The sequence below is a fragment of the Alligator sinensis genome, unplaced genomic scaffold (assembly GCF_000455745.1).
Source record: "Alligator sinensis unplaced genomic scaffold, ASM45574v1 scaffold66_1, whole genome shotgun sequence".
In the NCBI taxonomy this organism is placed as follows: Eukaryota; Metazoa; Chordata; order Crocodylia; family Alligatoridae; genus Alligator; species Alligator sinensis.
This window is the reverse complement of record NW_005842484.1, coordinates 646822-667004: the sequence shown is the minus strand read 5'-3', so window position 1 is coordinate 667004 and position 20183 is coordinate 646822. Positions and strand designations below refer to the sequence as shown.

Here is a 20183-nt window from a genome sequence, read left to right as displayed (position 1 = left end):
AATCCTACAGAATCCTTCTTCTCCTCCCCCTTACCATGTTTGTTAAAAAGCCAACGGTGTTGTTAACTTCTCTATATTCATAGTCAGGTTTGGAAATGACAGTATAAGGGACTTTGGAGGTCTAATGGCTTGAGTACAGACTTGGGAATATAGCCACAAATGCACAGTTTGCTGTGCAAGGGAACTTTTCTGAAAAATTTAGAAAGGGAGCCAAGAGTAAGCTCTTTCATAGGGGAGGTGTTTTACAATTGCGTGAGACTACTCTCTCTTTAGCCTGAAAAGTTGGAGCACCAGGGAAAATCAGGTTTCAGATTCAAATTAACTAATAAAAGAGATGTTGCATTGCCTCTCTCTTTTTAAGCTGTTACTAATAGGATTTGTTTTTGCCAGAGCCCACTCCCAGGGTTGACAGGGCAACTTGTCCAATGTGGTATCAAGTGAAATTTAATGGCAACTCCAGTGCAATATTACAAGTTTCCTCCCCTTAATATGACCTGACAAGTGGCTCCTTAATCGTTTCAGTAGCGACCTTTGTGGGGCACTGGGTCTTGGGTCCTCCTCTGGATGTGTGATGTTACTGGCTTCTCTGCTGTCCAGCAGAGGTGCAGCTGCTATGTCTTTTTCTCGATTAACTGTGTGCTCACGCACCTTCCTTTGTGTTAACTACTTTTTATAACTTTTTCATACCAAATTGTCCAATCCCCTGGCATTGTGCCAAGCATTTGTTATATGGTGCACCAATCCCCTGGCACTGTACCAGGCACATTCCTTATCAGGAGTGATCCTGGTTTTCTCTGATTTAAAAAAAATCCCCAGTTTTTGGTTACAAAAAAGTAACCCCAAATCCACAATTTTTGTGGTTTAAATGAAATATCTCTCATATATCTAGATCTATATTTAGTGGCCTTTCATTTTAATCATGGAAAAATGTGGATTTACAGTTACTTTTTTGTAACCAAAAATTGGGGATTTTTTTTTTTTAGATCAGAGAAATCCAGGATCCCTGCTTATAAGGAAACTGGTGCGCTAGGCGAGCAAGGCACGACAATCTCAGCACTCCTATCTCCCGGTGCCACAGAAAGTGTTGTGTTCAATTTTATTGCTTAGTTCCGGGAAGGCCTGGACTGTGGCCAAGAGCTTTAGCACAACTTGGTTTGCCTGCTACATAAGCAACTTATATTTTAATGCAGTAGTTCAGTAACCAGCCTCACCTCAGATGCAGGGAGACAGGAGGGTACAATGCATGGAGTCCACTTTGTGTGCTTCCTGTTTGGGCACTTTAGTTTGTGCACCTTAGAATGGTTCAGGTGTTATCTTTGTTTTGCCTCTAAGTCGTAGTTCGGACATGTGAATGACTTCTGACAGACTGTGGCAACTTAATCTATCATTTGAAAAGCTGACAGTCTAATCAATTTGTTCTTCTTTCTACAGGGAATGCAGCGAGCCACCAACGTCACGTACCAAGCCCATCATGTCAGCCGGAACAAGAGAGGCCAAGTGGTGGGGACAAGAGGTGGCTTTCGCGGTTGCACAGTTTGGTTAACAGGTAGACTCACAGGTTTATTAAAGCTTTTCTTTTTCTGTTTACCCATTTCAGCTTCCCATTTTAAAGAGGCTTTGTCATTTGTTGTTTTGAACTTTTTTTTTCATAAACGGGGACTTTAAATTAAAACAAAAGAACAGTAGGTGTTTCATAGTTGGTAGGGTTGGAAGGGGCCTGAGCGGATCATCAAGTCTGACCCCCTACCATGGGCAGGAAAGAACGCTGGGGTCAAACGACCCCGGCTAGATGTCTATCCAGCCTCCTTTTGAAGACCCCAGGGTAGGAGTGAGCACCATTTCCCTTGGAAGTTGGTTCCAGATCCTAGCCGCCCTGACTGTAAAGTAGTGCCTCCTGATACCTAGTCTGAATCTACTCTCAGTCAACTTATGGCTGTTATTTCTTGTTACTCCTGGTAGTGCTCAGGGGAACAGGGACTCTCCCGTTCCCCGCTGGTCTCCCCTGGTAAGTTTATAGATTGCCACCAGATCCCCTCGTAGCCTTCTCTTGTGGAGGCTGAACAGGTTCAGGGCCCGTAGCCTCTCCTCGTAGCGCCTGCCTTGCTGCCCCCTGACCATGCGAGTGGCCCTCCTTTGGACCCTCTCAATGCTGGCCACATCCCTCCTGAAGTGCAGCACCTAGAACTGGACGCAGTACTCCAACTGTGGCCTGACCAGTGTTGCATAGAGAGGGAGGATCACCTCCTTGGACCTGCTTGTGATGCATCTGTGGATGCATGACAAGGTGCGGTTAGCCTTCCTGACCATGTCCTCACATTGGCGGCCCATGTTCATCTTGGAATCAGTAATGACTCCAAGATCCTTTTCTGCCTCTTTGCTGACGAGAAGGGAGTTCCCCAGCCTATAGGTATGCTGCTGGTTCTTTCTCCCTAGGTGCAGTACCCTACACTTGTAAGTATTGAATCCCATCTTATTCTCATCCGCCCACCCCTGTAACCTGTCTAGATCTAGTTGTAGCCTGTCCCTTCCTTTTAGTGTGCCCATCTCTCCCCACATCTTATGAAAACTACTGCGCTTATGAGGTTATGAAATGACTGGAGTTTCACTGGTGGCCTTTTGCATTCCACTGGTGTTGTGGGACAACTTATTGAACCTCTTCAACTGTTTAATTACAGTGCCAGAGTAAACATTATCTAGATACCTATGAAGAATACATAGCAGTCAGCTTACTAGGCAAAGCCTTTCAGAGCGTATCATTTTTTTTCTGGGAGCTTTGCTGTTTTCCCAGTGGTTTTAAATGAAATGTAAGGTATTGCTTTTTTAATCTACAAAACCCTTATAGAATTAGCCTGCCTGTTTGTAGCAAGGAGAGCCAGACAGGTAATCTATCTTATTGCGCTGTAGGTTGATCCAGCAATCTCCCTTCAAAAAGAATCTGCCTCCCTTTGTTAGCAAATACAGTCTTCTCTACAGCACTTCCTACTTTGTATATCTAAAAAGCCAATTATTATTGTTATTTTTTTTTAATTGCAACAACTTACTGCTGGTATAGTGCTGTACCATATTTCTAGTTCTTCCTTAGCCTTGTTGCCAGTAGCTTCATGACATGCTTTGCCTTGAAATAGTTAGAGATTAGCATCTGGCAACATACAAAAACATGTAACACATGTGATGCACATAAGCAGTCCTATTGATGATAAACATATGAAACTCCTGTTACAGTTAAGCATGTGCTTAAGTTCGGTGCTGGATTAGAATGATAATGAGCTATCTTAAATTACTCTTATTACTGTTTAGTCGAGGCTGTTGCAAGAAGTCTTGTATGAGCAGTACTCTAATCTGTCTCTGGTATTTTTCACATTCAGTGGAACGGAACCAAAAGAAGTGTTTTCTTATTGTAAACAGTGATGCTCCTATTTGCCATAGCCTTTCTGGCTTAGTTTCTTTTATGTTGAGAATATTTGAGGGATATGAGTGTCCACAGAGAGTCCACTGAAATTAATTGCTTTTCTTGTTATCGCTTGTTTGATCATTGTAGTAAAACAGTGAATTTTACTGTGCTCAGTGTATATGTTTATTCTTGGGATTAATTTTTTTTCAGGGTTGTCGGGGGCTGGGAAGACCACAGTTAGCATGGCATTGGAGGAGTATTTAGTATGCCATGGCATTCCATGCTACACATTGGATGGTGACAATATTCGCCAAGGCCTTAACAAGAATTTGGGCTTCACTCCAGAAGACAGGGAAGAAAATGTCCGCCGTATTGCTGAGGTGGCTAAGTTGTTTGCAGATGCTGGTCTGGTGTGCATCACTAGTTTTATCTCTCCTTACACTCAGGTAAGTGTTTTGCCAGGCTTTACGTTTATGGTCCCGCAGTGCAGCTGAATCATTAATATATTAAAGTCTCAGCACAAAAAAGATACATAGAACATGTCAGTGTGTCACTCAAGGAAAATTTTTTGAGTTCTAGGAGTTGTCTTGGTAACCTCTCTCAGATGATAGAGTATGCTAACCTGTCTTTTTATCTGCATGTGAGGCATAACCTTGCATGTGTTTTAGAGATAGAAAGCTAATGGATAATTTGCAAATTTCCTAGACAAGTTAAGCTCTTTTAAAATATTAATGGAGTATCTGCTTTTGCTTTTCTTTAGTGTGTCTCATTAACATTCACAGAATTCCAAATTCAACATCAATGGAATATATTTTGATGGGTATTTTGGTACATAGTGGGTGCATCTACCTGAGATGCTTTACTGCAGTTGACTAATTAGCTCCGCAGTAAAGTGTTACTGTCTACACATGCACCTCTATTAGGCCGTAGTAAACTAATTAAATCTGCCCTACTGTCTGACACAAGTACTATCCTATGGCGGAGTTATTAACCCCCTTGCAACACACTTGCAGATGGTGACCAGGGTTGGCAGAAGCACAAGGGTGCCTATAGTGTGGGGGTTGCCTACTGGCTAGCCCCATGCTGGAGCACCCTTGTGCCCTGCCCAGCTCCTCTGTAGCACATTGAGCTGGGGGTGGGGTGGGGAGAGCAGCTCCAGGCTGGCATGCTGACCCCTGGACTCTGTCAGGCAGGGCTGCACCACCCAGGCTCAATGTGCTGTGGTCCTGGGCACACGTAAACGCTGTACCCAGAAGCAATCATCTTCAGTGTGAACTGTGCCGGAGTTTGTTGCAACAAATTAATATCAAGTGTACACGTGCATATTGTTCTTTAAAGAATTATTTGGAGAGTTTAAGATCGTGGAACAGAACCTTTAGAAATGAGAAAAATACTCTTTTTGTGTACTAATGATTAGTAGTCCCTGGACTCCAAATATCCTCTTAGCAGTACCATGCAAGTAAAATGAAATCTTTGGCCTTAGAAGTCTTATTAGTTTGATACATGCAGAAAAAAGATTCCTTTTCTGTGGAAAAAGCATAGAGCGTGTGGGGATTTGGAGAGTTCAGATACTGAGATCCCCTTTGTGACTTCAGTGAATCATGCAATTGTATAACTGATTGAGGTAATTTTAAATATTTGAGTCAATGTGGACTATTCCATTCCACATACAACTATTTATTATAAAAATTAGCTGTATATTAAAGTCCCTTTTAAATTCAGTCTCTCGCTTACTGTGTGAAGAGCAGCAAATATGTTTGTATTATGTGGAATGCTTGCATCTCATTTCTCTCTCTGAAGGTGTTAGTTTTTGCATTTATTTTAAAAAGCTAATTGTTTCCTTCTAAAATTATTTTTCTTTTTTTTTTAATTCTATTTTGGCAATACGTTCAAATTATTTTCCCCGTTTCCTCTTTCAGGATCGTAATAAAGCTAGACAAATTCATGAAGGTGCAAGCTTGCCGTTTTTTGAAGTATTCGTGGATGCTCCACTGCATGTGTGTGAACAGAGGGATGTCAAAGGACTTTATAAAAAAGCCAGAGCTGGAGAAATTAAAGGTGAACCTAAGCAGAGTCACTTTCTTCCTTACTAAACTTATTTGTAATCCTAGCCTCTCTGAATAAATAAATAGTCCACTCAATGCCATATCTCATTGAGAGGTTGTATAGTTCCATGGGTAAGGCACTGGACTGGCACTTAGGAAGTCTGGTTTATATTCTGTACTTGCATCAAAAGACCTTGGATGCTTACTGCTGCAAATAGGGGCTCTTTTTTTCCTGAATCAAGAAAACAAAAACTGAAAAATACCTTGTAATATGCTGATCAACTGTCAGAAATTTTATTTTTGGGCAGTCTTAAAGGCACAGTACCTCTTTAGCTAGTATGTCACACCTTTTAGGCATTAACACTACCTGTTTTACCTGCATTCAGGAGCTAAACAATATCTGCTACCATAATTACGATTACAGGTATTGGAGGTGACTGGCTAATTAAGTATGCTCCACGACATTATAAATGTTGCTTGTTTAATTTCTAATCCTACATAGAATATTGATTGTAATGTAAACATGGCCTAATATTTTGCCAGTATGTTTGTTTCAGATCACACTCCCTAACCGATATACTTTTTAGCAAAACCACTGGTGTGGATGCAAACAAAAGATTCTGTCAGCTTAGTTTTTTATTTTTTGAGGAGGTGATGTAGAAAAACCTCTTTTGCTGTTGTATGCTGGATCTTCACTAAGGGACTCTGCTGATGTAGTTATGCTGGTATATCTGTAGCAGCATAAAATCTCTCTCTGAGCTATTGACATTATTAGGACACTGAGGTTTATTTCTATATGGGGTTTTTATTTGCACTATAAAATACCCCAAACACTCATGTTAATTGTAGTAGGTTCTGTTATGTCCTGAATAAGAGGAGGTGCGTTATTTTAAGCAGTAGTGATGTTTACATGGCATGCTTAGATAGGGTAGAAGCAGACAAAATGCTTCAAAGTATTTTGCAGGCAGTAGCTCATACCTTCGACCCAGTGGATCTCGACTGGGGTGCTGCAAGGCCACTTTAGGGGTGCCATGGTGCAGGTGCTGCCACTGTGATAGCCAGGTGGAATTGTCCCACGTGCTTTGTGATTGGGCCAGATTGGGCAGCACTGTGGCATGAAAATGTGCTCCTGTCTGCATTATCTGATAAACCTTAAAGAAGGGAGGAATGCCTGGTCCTGTCATAGATCTTCCTGGTCCAGCTCTTCTTGGCATCTGCTGGAAACAGAGGTGCATAGAGCAGATGGGGCTTCTTTAATTTGGTGACACCCTAGTTAAGAACCATTGGTGTGCTGTCTCAACTTACCTCAGTGATTTTCAACCATTGTGTAGCCAAATTGAAAAAATGTTATGGAGGGGTGCCCTAAATCTAGCAAGGTTGAGAATCACTGCTTTGACCAAATCTGTCTATTGAGGAAGATGACTCAATGCCCATGGCAGTTTCCAAGGAATGCCAGCAGCCATATTATATCTCCTTTATATACCCCCCCCCGCTTCCTGTGCTCTGTGAACAAACTTTCCACCCACTGAACTTTACTGCCCAAGGGGTGGTTTTGGCATCAAGCCAACTCCCCCTCCTACCCCTGGGGGTGTGACCTCCCCACCCTCAGGGGTGCAGCCCTGAGCAAACAGCTTGCAGAGCATATGCCAGGTAGGCAGGTTGCAGGGCACAGATGGATCCAGGAGTGCAGTCTGCATGGGTGATGGGACAAGGTAGGGAGCTGGATCGGGTCTCCATGAGCTGGGGCTTCCTTCCTGGGGTAGGAACAGTAGCTCCCCCAAAAGCACCTTCCCTTACCTCTTTGACCTCCCAGCCACCCTGGAAAGCATGACCACCAGCTTTCCCCACTCCAGTCCCAAATACCAGTTTATTAAAACATGAGAACTTCTTTAATTTACTTCCTCTTTATTTCTTTTTAAGCTCTTTTTTACTTCTTTTTACTTAATCCTTCAGTGGTTGACTTCCTTCATTTCACCAACCTTCCCAGTCCTCATTTCCTTTCCACATTCGATTTCATACCCACTCCTATTCCATTAACTCTCTACCTCCCAGCTGCATGTTTCTGCCCTCTCCCGGCACAGCCATCTCTCTCAACCCCCAACCTAGAGGCAGGGATAGAAGCCTGTCCTGGCTCATCAGCCCTGTAGTGGCAATTCCTAGCTGTAGCTCCTAGTGAGGCCACTGCTTGCCAGCCCTCTAGTGGCAAGTCATGGTTGTGCAGGTGGGGGACCATCAGAGAGAGTTTTTAGCTTGGAGGTTAGCTAGCACTAACGTTGATCAACATTTGAGCAGCTCAGAGTGTAATGTGCAACAAGGTGTTTAGGCAGTCTTGATGGGAAGAGTCTCTGAAAACTGCTGCTAGCTGTTCTCTAGCATTTTATATGCCATCATTTGATCCTTCTCTTGAGGAAGATGAAGCTTTCAATTTAGCGGCCCCTTGAGTGCTTACCCACCTCAATGTTGATTCCATGGACATGCACAATTGGAAAGGTGGCAGAGAGATTAATAATTTCTCTACTTCAAAGCAGCATGGTAAATGAGGCAAAGAAAATGATGCTGGTGGCTGAATTGGGCTGTAAATATTATTAAGCATTGTAGTCCTATAGCAGATTCTTACCTCAGTTTGCAACTTCTTGCAGTGGGTCTCTCCAATGATTATTCAGCTTTACCCTTTAGAGGTTGTTTTGCAATTTCAGGCTAGAGCTTATTAACTATGCTTGTATTGCAGATAAGGGAAATACTTAAAAGATTATTCCAAATCATGTACTGTATCAACTCTAGTAAATATTGAAGTTACACACCAAAAGGGTACATACCTGGATTACTCAAGGCTGGTGTATATATTGTGCTTTTCCAATGTCACCTCCCTTTCTTCCTCATTCAGAATACATCTGTACTAAAACATGGCATTTGCTATTAACTATATAAAGGTTCAACTAGATACAGAGATCTGGATGTGATAAATTACCTGCTAAGGAAGAAAAATTTCCATTCACAATAAGAAACCTGTCTAGAAAACTGTTTGCTTTTCCTTTCTGTTTGTGTTGATAGCTGGGGCAACCATGATAGATAGAGCAATAGAAGCCATAGTCTGACATTTGGAGGCATTGATTTTTAAATTCTGGTTTGTTTGTTTTTTTTTTTGTCATGCAGGTTTTACTGGCATTGACTCTGAATATGAAAAGCCTGAGGCCCCAGAACTAGTGTTGAAAACTGATTCCTGCAATGTAAATGATTGCATTCAACAAGTTGTAGAACTTCTTCAGGAAAGGGTGAGGAGAGAAACTTTTCTCAAAGGGGCAATGACTTAAATTTGTCTACATATTTGACTTTTTGCTTTTATAAAACGTTTTTAGAAAAAAAAGCAGTAGAAATGTTTTGCACAATTAACCCTGCCCCCCCCCCTTGTAAACAGTATCCTTTAAATACACCTGCTTGATTTTTAAACCCAAGCATTGCAACAAGAATATCCTAGAAGTGGAATATTCTCCAAAAAGTGAAGCTGTATAGTGGCTTTGACAGTAAAAATGAATTATCTGCAAAAAGCAGTGCAGGAATAAGTGAGCTTGAGGCTCCTGGATTGTGACATGCGTATGTGACAGCATATACCTGCCTTAAATAGTATACTCATGATTATATAGGAGGTCTGTGGTGGACCAGGGAGTTGAAGCCTGTCCTCATGTTACAACTCTCCACTTGTATCTCCGTCTACAACACTGAATAATGGTTCTTGGCACAGTTCAACTGGATTGCTTTGCCTCTTGCCTAGGGCACACTGAAGCTTTTTATTTCTACTCTGAGGAATGAAAGCGAGTAGCCCTTAAGGGAAAGGCATGGGGGGCGTTCTTGGCATTCCTCACCTGAAGGAGAAAGAGGGTGAAGTGAGAGTGGAATGTCAGTGTTGCCGAACAGGGTCAGGAGGGACAAGTGAGAATTTGATGGCATGATAAATAAAGGATACTTTATTTTTACATGCAAGACTTCTCTTCTGTGGCAGTCCTATGGGATTACCAGCACAAAAGAGATGCGAGTTAGAGATGCTTAGTGTCAGTTTTTGTTTAAATATCTATAGGCTATGTTAAAGCAAACTCTTCAAGGTGCTAGCACACCTTGAATTTCAAATAACTACTTTTTGAAGGGAAATGTGCAAATTTGAGAATTTTCTGACCTCTATTGATTAATTTTTATGAATGCTTTAAGGATTATATTACACATTAGATAAGAGGAATATATATCTTGCTTCGGTATATGGGTCTTCATAATCCTGCATATGTGGGGGGTTTTTTCCATTTCATTTATGCTTTTACATCTGATTGGGAAGGTTCTGTAGCACAACATCCTAGTTAATTACCTGTGAACTACTTAGTTTCATTCTGCTTTTCCAGTGCTGTGTTTAAGAGCATTGCATTGGCACAGGTGATCTGTGTGGTGAACAGCAGCAAGGTGCAGGGGGAGAAAAGACAAACAAGTTGAGTGGAAGAGATGCACAAGAAGATGGAATTTAAGTAGTGTGAAATAATACATGATAGTACCTGTAACTAATTAGCCCTTTCACTCAAAAGTGCTGGTAAGTCTGCAGCTTGGGTGCAATGATATTGCTACTGGTTTAGGAGTGTGCCATAGAAGAGCAGTGTGGCTTGCTTGAAGGAACCTCTGCTGGGAAGAAGTTCACTGTGTACACATGGCCAAAGTGTATTGAAAAATAGGGGAACAGAGCAGCTACATAAATACAATTTAGGATTTTGAAAGTTTTTTCCTATGGTTGCATTAATGGCTTAAAAAAGTCAAGTACCCTTGAAGAAAAGAACATTATCACCAGTGTTCCAAATGTGACTCTATGAATTTTGTATGACTTGCTAGGAGAGAATAATGTTTTCCTATTACGTATCCATTCTGCCATAATACTGATCTAACAATTGATTTAAAAAGTACTGCTTAAACTTCACTGTCTGATGTTGAGAGAGATCGACAAGAATTTCTTAGTGTGATTTTTTTTTTTTTTTTTTTTTTTTTTTTTTTTTTTTTAAATTAGACCAGCTGTGTAGTTGGGATAAAATTAGACAAGCTTTCATATGTAAGACATTCTTCCTCTGGTCTCTAATTATAGGAAGCTAGGTACAGCAAGTGAAGCACAATGGAGGGGTGGGGTTGAGAGAAATTCTCAGGTGTAGCAGACACAATTAGCAGAAGAAAAGCTGATTACTGGGAGATCAAGGCCTACCAACAGCAGGAGAAGAATGGATCAATCTTGCCTTCCTTGTGTGAAAAGAATTCAGGAGTTGGATAAATTTATAATAGACCATAAATCCAATATCAGTGTTTAGTCTTTGGTTCTCTAGTTTCCAGGCAGCTTATGAAGTTTTGTTCCCAAGTTTCTTTCAAAGGTGTTAGGTAGACTTTCCTTGCTGTGTCTGGCTTCCTATGATCAGAGACCTGTGGAAGAATGTCTTGCATTTGAAAGCTTGTTTAACTTTTCCCAGGTCCATAAGTAATCCAGAAAAAGAGATTGGCTGCGTGGGCCTGGGTGAGGGGCGGCGGCGGATGCGCACGCACCCAGCAGCAGGCAGGAAGGGGGAGGCGGTGGGGACAGAGGGGAGTGGGGAGGGGAGGCAGGGAGGCACCCTGTGGTTCAGGGGAGGAGGTGGAGGCGGGCGGGGGGAGGGAGCGTGGCTGGAGGAGGAGGTGGTTTTAGTGCAGGGAGTGTTGACATGGCTGGCCCCAAAGAGTAAGTGGGAGGATGGGGGTTGGCCATGTAAACCCTCCTTAGTTATTTTAAATAAGTCATTCATGACGGGCAATTGGCTAGTTTTTTAATAATGATCTACAGCATATGTAATGCATTCTTAAAAAATGATGAAACGAACTAAACTTGGTGTGTATGGAAAATATAGGACAAGCCTTCTCTTTAAAGGATAAAACACCATTGTTTAATGAGAGTACAAAAATTGTTCCCATGTGTTTCATTCTTAAGTGTTGCTGATATACTGTATAGTGTGTGGTCTGTGTTGACCTGATGGAGAGTGATAAGCAACAAACATAAGGGGGCACTCTTCCAGTAGCGGGACCTTAACACACACATTGTAGGTCAGCATCTAGTCTACTGTTGTACTCATTTGGAAGAAGGTATTGCTTAACTTGATAAAATAAAGCACTGGTATATTTAGGCTAATTGAAAGCTGTTTTCTTTTTCATACTAAGGTTGAAAGATCCAGTACAATATTATGGTGAATTGGGAACATAACCACATCTGCTTGGCAGTGGCAGCAGGGAAAGGTCCTGCCTTCTGACTTTTTCTTTTCATATTTGTCTACCTCCAATGTGTGGCTTGCCAATCTCCTCAGCTTCAGAGTGTTACGGAGCAGAATTCCATACTTGATTTGAGGTCTTTGATTGACTGTGACTGGTATCTTGTCCATCTGATTCTCAGCTCTATTCAGGGCTGGATGTGTTCCTCCAAGTACTTTGTCCCCTTCTCTACCCCCCGTCCCTTTTAATATAGTTTTTTGTAGAGGGTTGATTTATGTTGTCAGGGAGGAAGGGAACTTTGGGAACAGCTTCATCCCATTCCTGGTCTCAGCATGCCAGGAAAAGGCTGCTGTGAGAATGAAATTATCTACTTCAGATCAGAGCAGTGAAAGCTTCTCCCCCTCCTTTTTCTTACTGGGGACCAGTAGAGCAAGACCCTATCTGAAACATCTGAAGTTCTTAATGGAGACTTGTCTTCAAAGCATTCCCTTTTTTTACCATCCTCCAACAACTTCTATGCTTTGCAGATGAATGGCAGCCTTTTTCTTTTTTCCAACTTGAATCATTACTATTTGATCCCACACATGCTTCCAGAGTCTTTATCAAAGTGAAAGATAGTAATGATACTGGTTTTAGGGAAGAAGGAAATTAATTCTCTTCCCAAACTATTTTTCTGATCAGATATCTGTACAAAGAGAAAGCTGAAATGAAGTGATTGTATTTCATGGAAAAACTCTGAATTATGGACAGACACATGGTGCCAGGGAAATTGTTTTGGGCTGAGGAGGAGTACTTTTCTGTACAAGAGGCAAAACAATAAGACATAGAGGGTACAGTGAATTACTACCTTGATAGTAGGGATGTAAAATCTTAAACAGTTATATAGTAATTATATTTATACCATTTAACATTCACTTCTGATTCAGTGATGCCTGTTGGGGGAGCAGCTCTGGCAGGGCTTGCTTGCCTGGGCTGTAGTGTGGATTTGAGCTGCAGCATTGTGTGGCTGCTGTGGCAGGGAGGTAACTAATGGTTACCTGGGGGAGCAGAGCTAGGCAAAATAGCATGGTGGAGCAAGCAGGGCTTAAATAAGAGCAAGTGCAGCGGTGGGGCTGCCATTGGGTGCTGTAGGGGCAGGCTGCATGGGGCCAGGTATCCCTTCCCCACATAGCACCCACAGGGGTTCCTGCCTGCTGGGCAGTCATGTTGTATTCAGGTTGTGCCTTCAGCCTGTGGGCACCTGGAGCCCCAGGTAGCACCTCCCTTGGCTGTGGCAGGTGCAAGGACTTGCACCACCCACTTCCCCATATGCATGCAGCCAGGTCAGCTTTGCATTCCTCCTGCTTGTCTGAGGTCTTGTCCCAGAGCTGCGGTTCCAGCAGAGTGCAGTCAGCCTACAGGTGGATGCCTCGGGTGAGATCCTGTGAGGTGTATCTGTCTGCTGTGCCCCTGGGCTGGGAGAGCTGCTGTGGGTCCTTGCCAAAAGGCAGCTGCCAGAGCCCAAGGGATGGGTGGGAGGGAGGCACCACCTGGGTGTGGCACAGCTGTCCTGGCAGGCAGGAGCCCCTGTGGATGCTATTGGGGGTGGGCACCTGGCTCCATGCAGCCTGCCCTTGCAGGTCCTGATGGCAGCCCCGCTGCTGCGCTCGCTCTTGTTTAAGCCCTGCTGGATCCACTAGTTACCTCCCTGCTGCAGCAGCTGCGTGATGCTGCAGCCCCGATCCATGCCGCCTTCCGGGTAGCCCCTGCTGGAGCTGCTCCCCTGACAGCGGTGGGCACGAAGCCAGGAGCCCCGCCACCCATGCAGCTGCTGCTGCCTGCCTGCTTCTGCATGCTCACTGTGGGGAGCCTGCTGCGGGCATAGGCTTCAGTCCCAGCCAGTGGTGGAATTTGCTACAATCCCACATATCACCCTTGGCTCCAGCTCCCTGTGCTGCCCTGCCCCTTTGCCATGGGACTGTTTAACTGATATAGAGGCAGTTAAATGGGTAATCTTTTAAATGATATTTACATGCCTACTTAATAGCATGTAAGCTCTAGATCACTGAACTGTGTCTGTGTATGTCATTGTAATTTCCCTTAGGCTGTAGTAAGTACTGGATTTTTCTGTGACATGTTTTTATTATAGTAATATTCACCCTCAGTTAACATTTGATCTCATCTGCTGGCAGAGATCAAGCAAAATGTTGTAGTTATCTTCACTTCTACTACTGGTAAATGCAGAGAATCAGGTTTATTTTGAAGGGATTTTCTCAGTCCAGTTTAGGGATTAGGTACCAGACAGGGAGCATGACAGAAATGCAGTGATTTATTTGAAGTTTTAGAGCAGCTTTCCTTCCATGGTTTCCAAAACTGTTTTGTCACAGCAGTTAATATATATTATGAAAATCCTTTCAGATAGAGGAAGAACTTTCAGCCACTCTATCCTGGAGAGACGCTTTTGTCCTGGTGAAGCACACTGCCTACTAAGGGGGAGAGAAACTAAGAAGTTGAATTAGTTGAGTGCCTGTTACAGCTAGAAGCATCTTGCTTCTTCTCATTTAGTTTGTTTGGCTGGTAAGCTACTTCATTGCCTATAGAAGAAGTTAGTAAAATGCCTTCTGGTCTCTTAGTGTGAGGGTTTATGATGGACTGTGGTAAAGGACATCTGTCAACGCTAGGGAAAATCACAGCTATTTATATTTTTTCAGCTGCTCCCTAGGATAATCCAAAAGAGGAACGAGCAATCAATAATGATACTGTTATGCCTTTTCTAGCTGAGGAGGCTGCGATTCTTAGGTTTGACTGATCCAGCATAAGCTCTTTGTATCTGTCTGTGCTCTGTGTTACAGAGGATGTCTCCTACTGGGTACTGGTCCCATCTTCAGGATTAGACAGGTTTAAAATGAGTACATGACTTAATGATGAAGCGATCCCAAAAGGGAAGTCAGCAAAAAGTGCTTATTCTATTGTCATACATGGTCTGTAGTCCAGTGGGTGAAGCATAGTCCTCAGTGACCTCAGCCTAGAAGGACTTTTTTGTGGTTATATGTCTTAAATTTAAGGCCATGTTTCTGTATTATGTTTTCAGTGTATAAGAGAAAAGTCTTGTATGTAGACCAACATGAATTACTTTAAGAGTGACGTATTTCCATTAATGGTGGAATTAACTTTGGAACTACTACTGATGAATTACTTTTAAGAGTAATCCCTCTTGGTTAAGGTTAAAGGGGAGAGCAACAAGGTTGGTATATGCTATAGATCACCTGACCAGGAGGATGAGGTAGATGGGGTTTTCTTCAGACAACTAGCAGAAGTTTCCCGATCACAGGCCCTGTTTCTCATGGGGGACTTCAGTCGCCCTGACATCTGCTGGGAGGGTAATACAGTGGTGCACAAGCAATCCAGGAAGTTTCTTGATAGTGTTGGAGGCAACTTCCTGATGCAAGTGTTGGAGAGGCCAGTTAGGGGCAGTGCTCTTGACTTGCTACTCTCAAACAGGGAAGAATTGGGGTGGATTGTAGAAGTGGATGGCAAATTGGGCAGCAGTGACCATGAGTTTAGGATCTTGAGGAAAGGAAGAAAGGAGAGCAGCAGAGTATGAGCCCTGAACTTCAGAGAAGCAAACTTTGACTTCCATAGGGGACTGGTGGGCAGGATCCACTGGGAGGCCAGTCTGAGGGTGGGGAAAGGAGTCCAGGAGAGCTGGTTGTATTTTAAAGAAACCTTAGGGCACAGGAACAAACAATGCTGATGTGCAAGAAGAATAGCAAATGTGGCAAGTGACCAGCTTGGCTTAGCAGAGAACTTTTTGGTGACCTTAAATGCAAAAAGGAAGCTTACAAGAAGTAGAAGCTTGGACAAACAGCTTGGGAGGAGTATAAAAATATTGCTCAGGGATGAAGTCAGGAAGGCCACAGTTCAATTGGAGTTCCAGCTACCAAGGGATATGAAGGGTAACAAGAAAGGTTTCTACAAGTATGTTGTCAACAAGAGGAAGGTCAGGGAAAGTGTGGGTCCCTTACTGCATGGGGGAGGCAACCTAGTGACAGATGATGTGCTCCTGCCACCCACTACCCTGCGTTGTTGCTGCTCCGCATGCACTTGCCGCCACTGTCCGTCCGTCCGTGTCATCCCGTCCCCCCCGTCCCCCCCCAATGCTCCACGTTATCTGAAAACCCTGCCAGGTTATTTTGGATAACCGGAGTTTTTACTTAGTTGGCAATCCCCTTACCCCAGGGATGCTGGATAAGAGAGATTTTACTGTACTTAGAAAAGCTGGATGTGTACAAGTCCATGGGGCCAGATGCAGTGCATTCAAGGATGCTGAGGGAGCTGGCTGATATGATGGCAGAGCTGCTGGCCATCCATCTTTGGAAACTCGTGGTGATTGGGGAAGGTCGCAGATGATTCAAAACTGTTCAACATCTTCTTCAATGACTTGGACGAGGGGATAAAAAACACCCTGTTCAAATTTGCTGACGACACTAAAATGTGGGGGGATGTGGGCACACTAGAAGGGAGGAATAGGCTGCAATCGGACCTAGACAGGTTACAGGGGTGGGCGGATGAGAACAGGATGGGTTTCAACACTGACAAGTGCAAGGTGCTGCACCTGGGGAGGAAGAACCAGCAGCATACCTACAGGCTGGGGAACTCCCTTCTTGTCAGTGCAGAGGCAGAAAAGGATCTTGGAATCATTGATGCCAAAATGAACATGGGCCGGCAGTGTGGGGACGCGGTCAGGAAGCCCAACCACACCTTGTCATGCATCCACAGATGCATCTCGAGCAGGTCCAAGGAGGTGATCCTCCCCCTCTGTGCGGCATTGGTCAGGTCGCAGTTGGAGTACTGCGTCCAGTTCTGGGCACCGCACTTCAGGAGGGATGTGGACAACTTGGAGCGGGTCCAGAGGAGGGCCACTCGCATGATCGGGGGCAGCAGAGGAGAGACTATGGGACCTGAACCTGTTCAGCCTCCACAAGAGAAGGCTGAGGGGGGGGATCTAGTGGCCTGTTACAAACTAGTCAGAGGGGACCAGCAGGCACTGGGGGAGTCCCTGTTCCCCCGAGCACTACCAGGAGTGACTAGAAATAACAGTCACAAGCTGGCAGAGGGTAGATTCAGACTAGACATCAGGAGGTGCTACTTCACAGTCAGGGCGGCTAGGATCTGGAACCAACTTCCGAGGGAAGTGTTGCTGGCTCCTACCCTGGGGGTCTTTAAGAGGAGGCTAGATGAACATCTTGCTGGGGTCGTTTGACCCCAGTACTTTTTCCTGGCATGGCAGGGGGTTGGACTTGATGAACTGCTCAGGTCCCTTCTGACCCTACCAACTATGAAACTATGATTGGAAAAGGGCAAATATAGTGCCCTTCTTGAAGAAAGGGAAGAATGAGTATCTAGGGAACTACAGGCCAGTCAGCCTCACCTCAGTCCCTGGAAAAATAGAGCAGGTCCTCAAAGAATTCATTTCTAAGCAATTGGAGGAAAAGAAAGTATTAGGAACAGTCAGCATGGATTCACCAAAGGCAAGTCGTGCCTGACCAACCTGATTGCCTTCTATGGCTCTATGGATGCAGGGAAAGCAGTGAACATAATACCTTGACTTTAGTAATACAAAAAACTAGAACTCTTGGTTCCAAAATGATAACTTTTATTAGACCAACTGGAAAATGGCAAGAAAACTGTCCTATTTCTGCAAGCTTTCGGGATCAAAGTCCCTTCGTCAGGCTCTGGGAAAAGTGTAGATGGTACAAGATGGTAAAAAGTCCCCATAGGTAGGAAATAAACTGAATTTTTGCACAGAGGGAGTTGAAGATGGGAGGCTGTCCCTTTGGGTCCACGAGAGTGTCTTTGTGAGCTGTGTTGAGTAGCTCGTTGATGTGTTGATCAGGTAGAATTCCTTCCCTGGAGGTGCCAGATGGCAGGCAGGGAGGTAAAAAAACTTCCTTGTTGTTCTGCAGTGAAGTTTAAAATCCAAAATTGGCTAAAATTCGGCATCTTCCATGTTTCAGGGGTGTACTTGGTAGCCGTGTTGGTCTGAGACAAAAAGACATACGAAAAACTAGAACTCTTGGTTCCAAAGTGATATCTTTTATTATTTGATACCATCAAATAATAGGCTTTTGATACCATCTCCCAGAGCCTTCTTGCAAGCAAGCTGAGGAAGTATGGGTTGGATGAATGGGAAGGTGGATAGAAAGCTGGCTGGATTGTTGGGCTTAATGGCTAGTAGTCCATGGCTGAATGTCTAGTTGGCAGCTGGTATCAAGTGGAGTGCCTTAGGGGTCGGTCCTGGGACCAGTTTTATTCAACATCTTCATTAACAATCTGGAAGATGGGATGGATTGCACCCTCAACAAGTTTGTGGATGAGACCAAGCAGAGGGGTATAGTAGATGCACTAGAGGGTAGGCTAGGATTCAGTGCCCTAAAAAACTTGGAGGATTGGGCCAAAAGAAATTTGATGTGGTTCATCAAGGAAAAGTGCAAAGTCCTGCACATAGGACTGAAGAATCCCATGCATCGCTACAGCCTGGGGACTGACTGGCTAAGCAGCAGCTCTGCAGAAAAGGACCCTTGGGGGTTGCAGTGGACAGTAAGCTGGATACGAGTCAGCAGTATGTCCTTGTTGCCAAGAAGGCTAACGGCATACTGGGCCACATTGGTAGGACTGTTGCCAGCAGATCAAGGGAAGTAATTATTCAACACTGGTGAGGCCACATCTGGAGTAATGTGTTCAGTTTGCCCCCACCCCCCTACACACACAATAGGAAGGATGTGAACAAGTTGGAGAGAGTCCTGTAGAGAGCAATGAAAATGGTTTGTGAGCTGGGGCACATGACTTCTGAGGAGAGGCTAAGGGAACTGGGTTTATTTAGTCAAGAGAAGAGATGACAGAGTGGGGATTTAAGTGCAGCCTTCAACTACCTGAAGGGTGGTTCAAAAGAGGATGGAGCTGTTCTCAGTGGTAACTGATGACAGAACAAGGAGCAATGGTCTCAAGTTGCAGCAAGGGAGGTTTAGGTTGGATATTAGAAGAAACTTCCTCATTAGGAGCGTGGTGGAGCACTGGAACAGGTTACCTAGGGAAGTGGTGGAATCTCCATCCTTGGAGATTTTTAAGACCCAGCTGGGATGATGTAGTTGGGGATCATCCTCCTTTGAGCAGGGTGTTGGACTATGACCTCCTGAGGTCCCTTCCAACCCTAATTTTGTATGATTCTGTAAGATACCAACCTTATTCTAACTCTACAAGTTTGAGGCACAGCTTTGAAATCTTATTCTGTGCCTGATAATACCACTGTTTTGAAAAACAAAACAAAGAAAACTAAATAAACTTGCATGAGACATTTTACTCTTAAAAAAACAAATCAAAACGAAAAACCTTCCTGTGTTAGTGGGTAAAGCAAAATTTGCAAAAACTATTTTATTTATTAGATATTATATTTAAAGTCCAGCTTTTGTGTTCTAGGACTGCAGATATGGCCACCAAGTTTCTTTGAATGCCTATTGAAGTCAGTAGGAATTGTTTTGCTGCATTAAGACTAAAGGATCAAGATTTTTGTTTGCTTTGTTTTTGTTTTCTTATGTGGCTCCTGGAAAATATTCAGTTATAAATATATATAAAACTGCTTGATCTAATTTTACATCTGGATTTTCATTATAACATAGCATAATAATAATTATTATTATTTGAAGACCAGTATGTTCCTGAATTTTGTGACCAATTTCAATGCCCTGACATCATTCAGGAAAAGTAGGCAAAGGAACCATGCACAGCCGTATGTGCCATAAAATTGAATCATTACAGACTCTCATACATCTTCCAATATTCTTTTATTGGGAAACTTACAAGCATAGGAGCCTGTGTAGGCAATATTTTTAATGTCTGTGTGCAGCATGCATAGTAAATCTTCAATGCACTGCATTCTCATTATTTGGATGTAATTTAGGCATGCAGAGTATATTTGGAACACAATTGATTATACCCATCTGCTAGTCCATTTTGAATAATTGTTTTACATAAAATCTTGTTTCCTTTTTCCCTCCTTGTTCACTCAAATGCTTTAAGTAGCCAACTGTATTCCTAGACATTCTTCACTTAATCCTTTGGGGACTCTGTTTTTCAGCCAAATACCTGTTGCAGAAAATGACTGGGTAGGACTTCTTGGTAGTCATAAGAGAAAGTGTTGAATATGCGAACTGTTATGTATTTGTAAAGCTAAGGAACAGATTGGGTGAAATACAATGCAAAGGAATAAATCTGTTATCCACATTGTTTTTCCCAACTTTTCATTATATGCAGTGGTTGGCACAAACTGGAACATCAAGAAGGTAAGCTAAACAAGGAAATCCCTTACTTTTGAGATTTGGCAGTGCCAAGACTATCAACTTCAGTACATAACAAGATAGCATTGGTGATGGGGCAGGGAACAATTTAATAAATTCTGTCACATAAATTCTATCAATTTGCCAGTTTTTTGAGGGGAGTGGTGTAGGGAAGACCCTGAATTAAAG

The 20183-nt window shown here is 43.3% G+C and overlaps 1 protein-coding gene across 2 annotated transcripts in view; it reads left to right on the top strand.

The window, feature by feature from the left end:
- PAPSS1 (3'-phosphoadenosine 5'-phosphosulfate synthase 1) overlaps positions 1-20183 on the top strand; it is a 66977-nt gene that overhangs the window by 9113 nt on the left and 37681 nt on the right. The window contains exons 2-5 of one of the 2 annotated variants that reach the window (XM_006031132.3): positions 1432-1546; positions 3602-3837; positions 5311-5449; positions 8590-8708. In XM_006031132.3, coding sequence (XP_006031194.1) covers positions 1432-1546; positions 3602-3837; positions 5311-5449; positions 8590-8708 — 609 coding nt within the window. Of the gene's footprint in view, positions 1-1431; positions 1547-3601; positions 3838-5310; positions 5450-8589; positions 8709-20183 lie in introns of those variants that run through there. The other variant, XM_014523413.2, reaches the window with a different exon arrangement.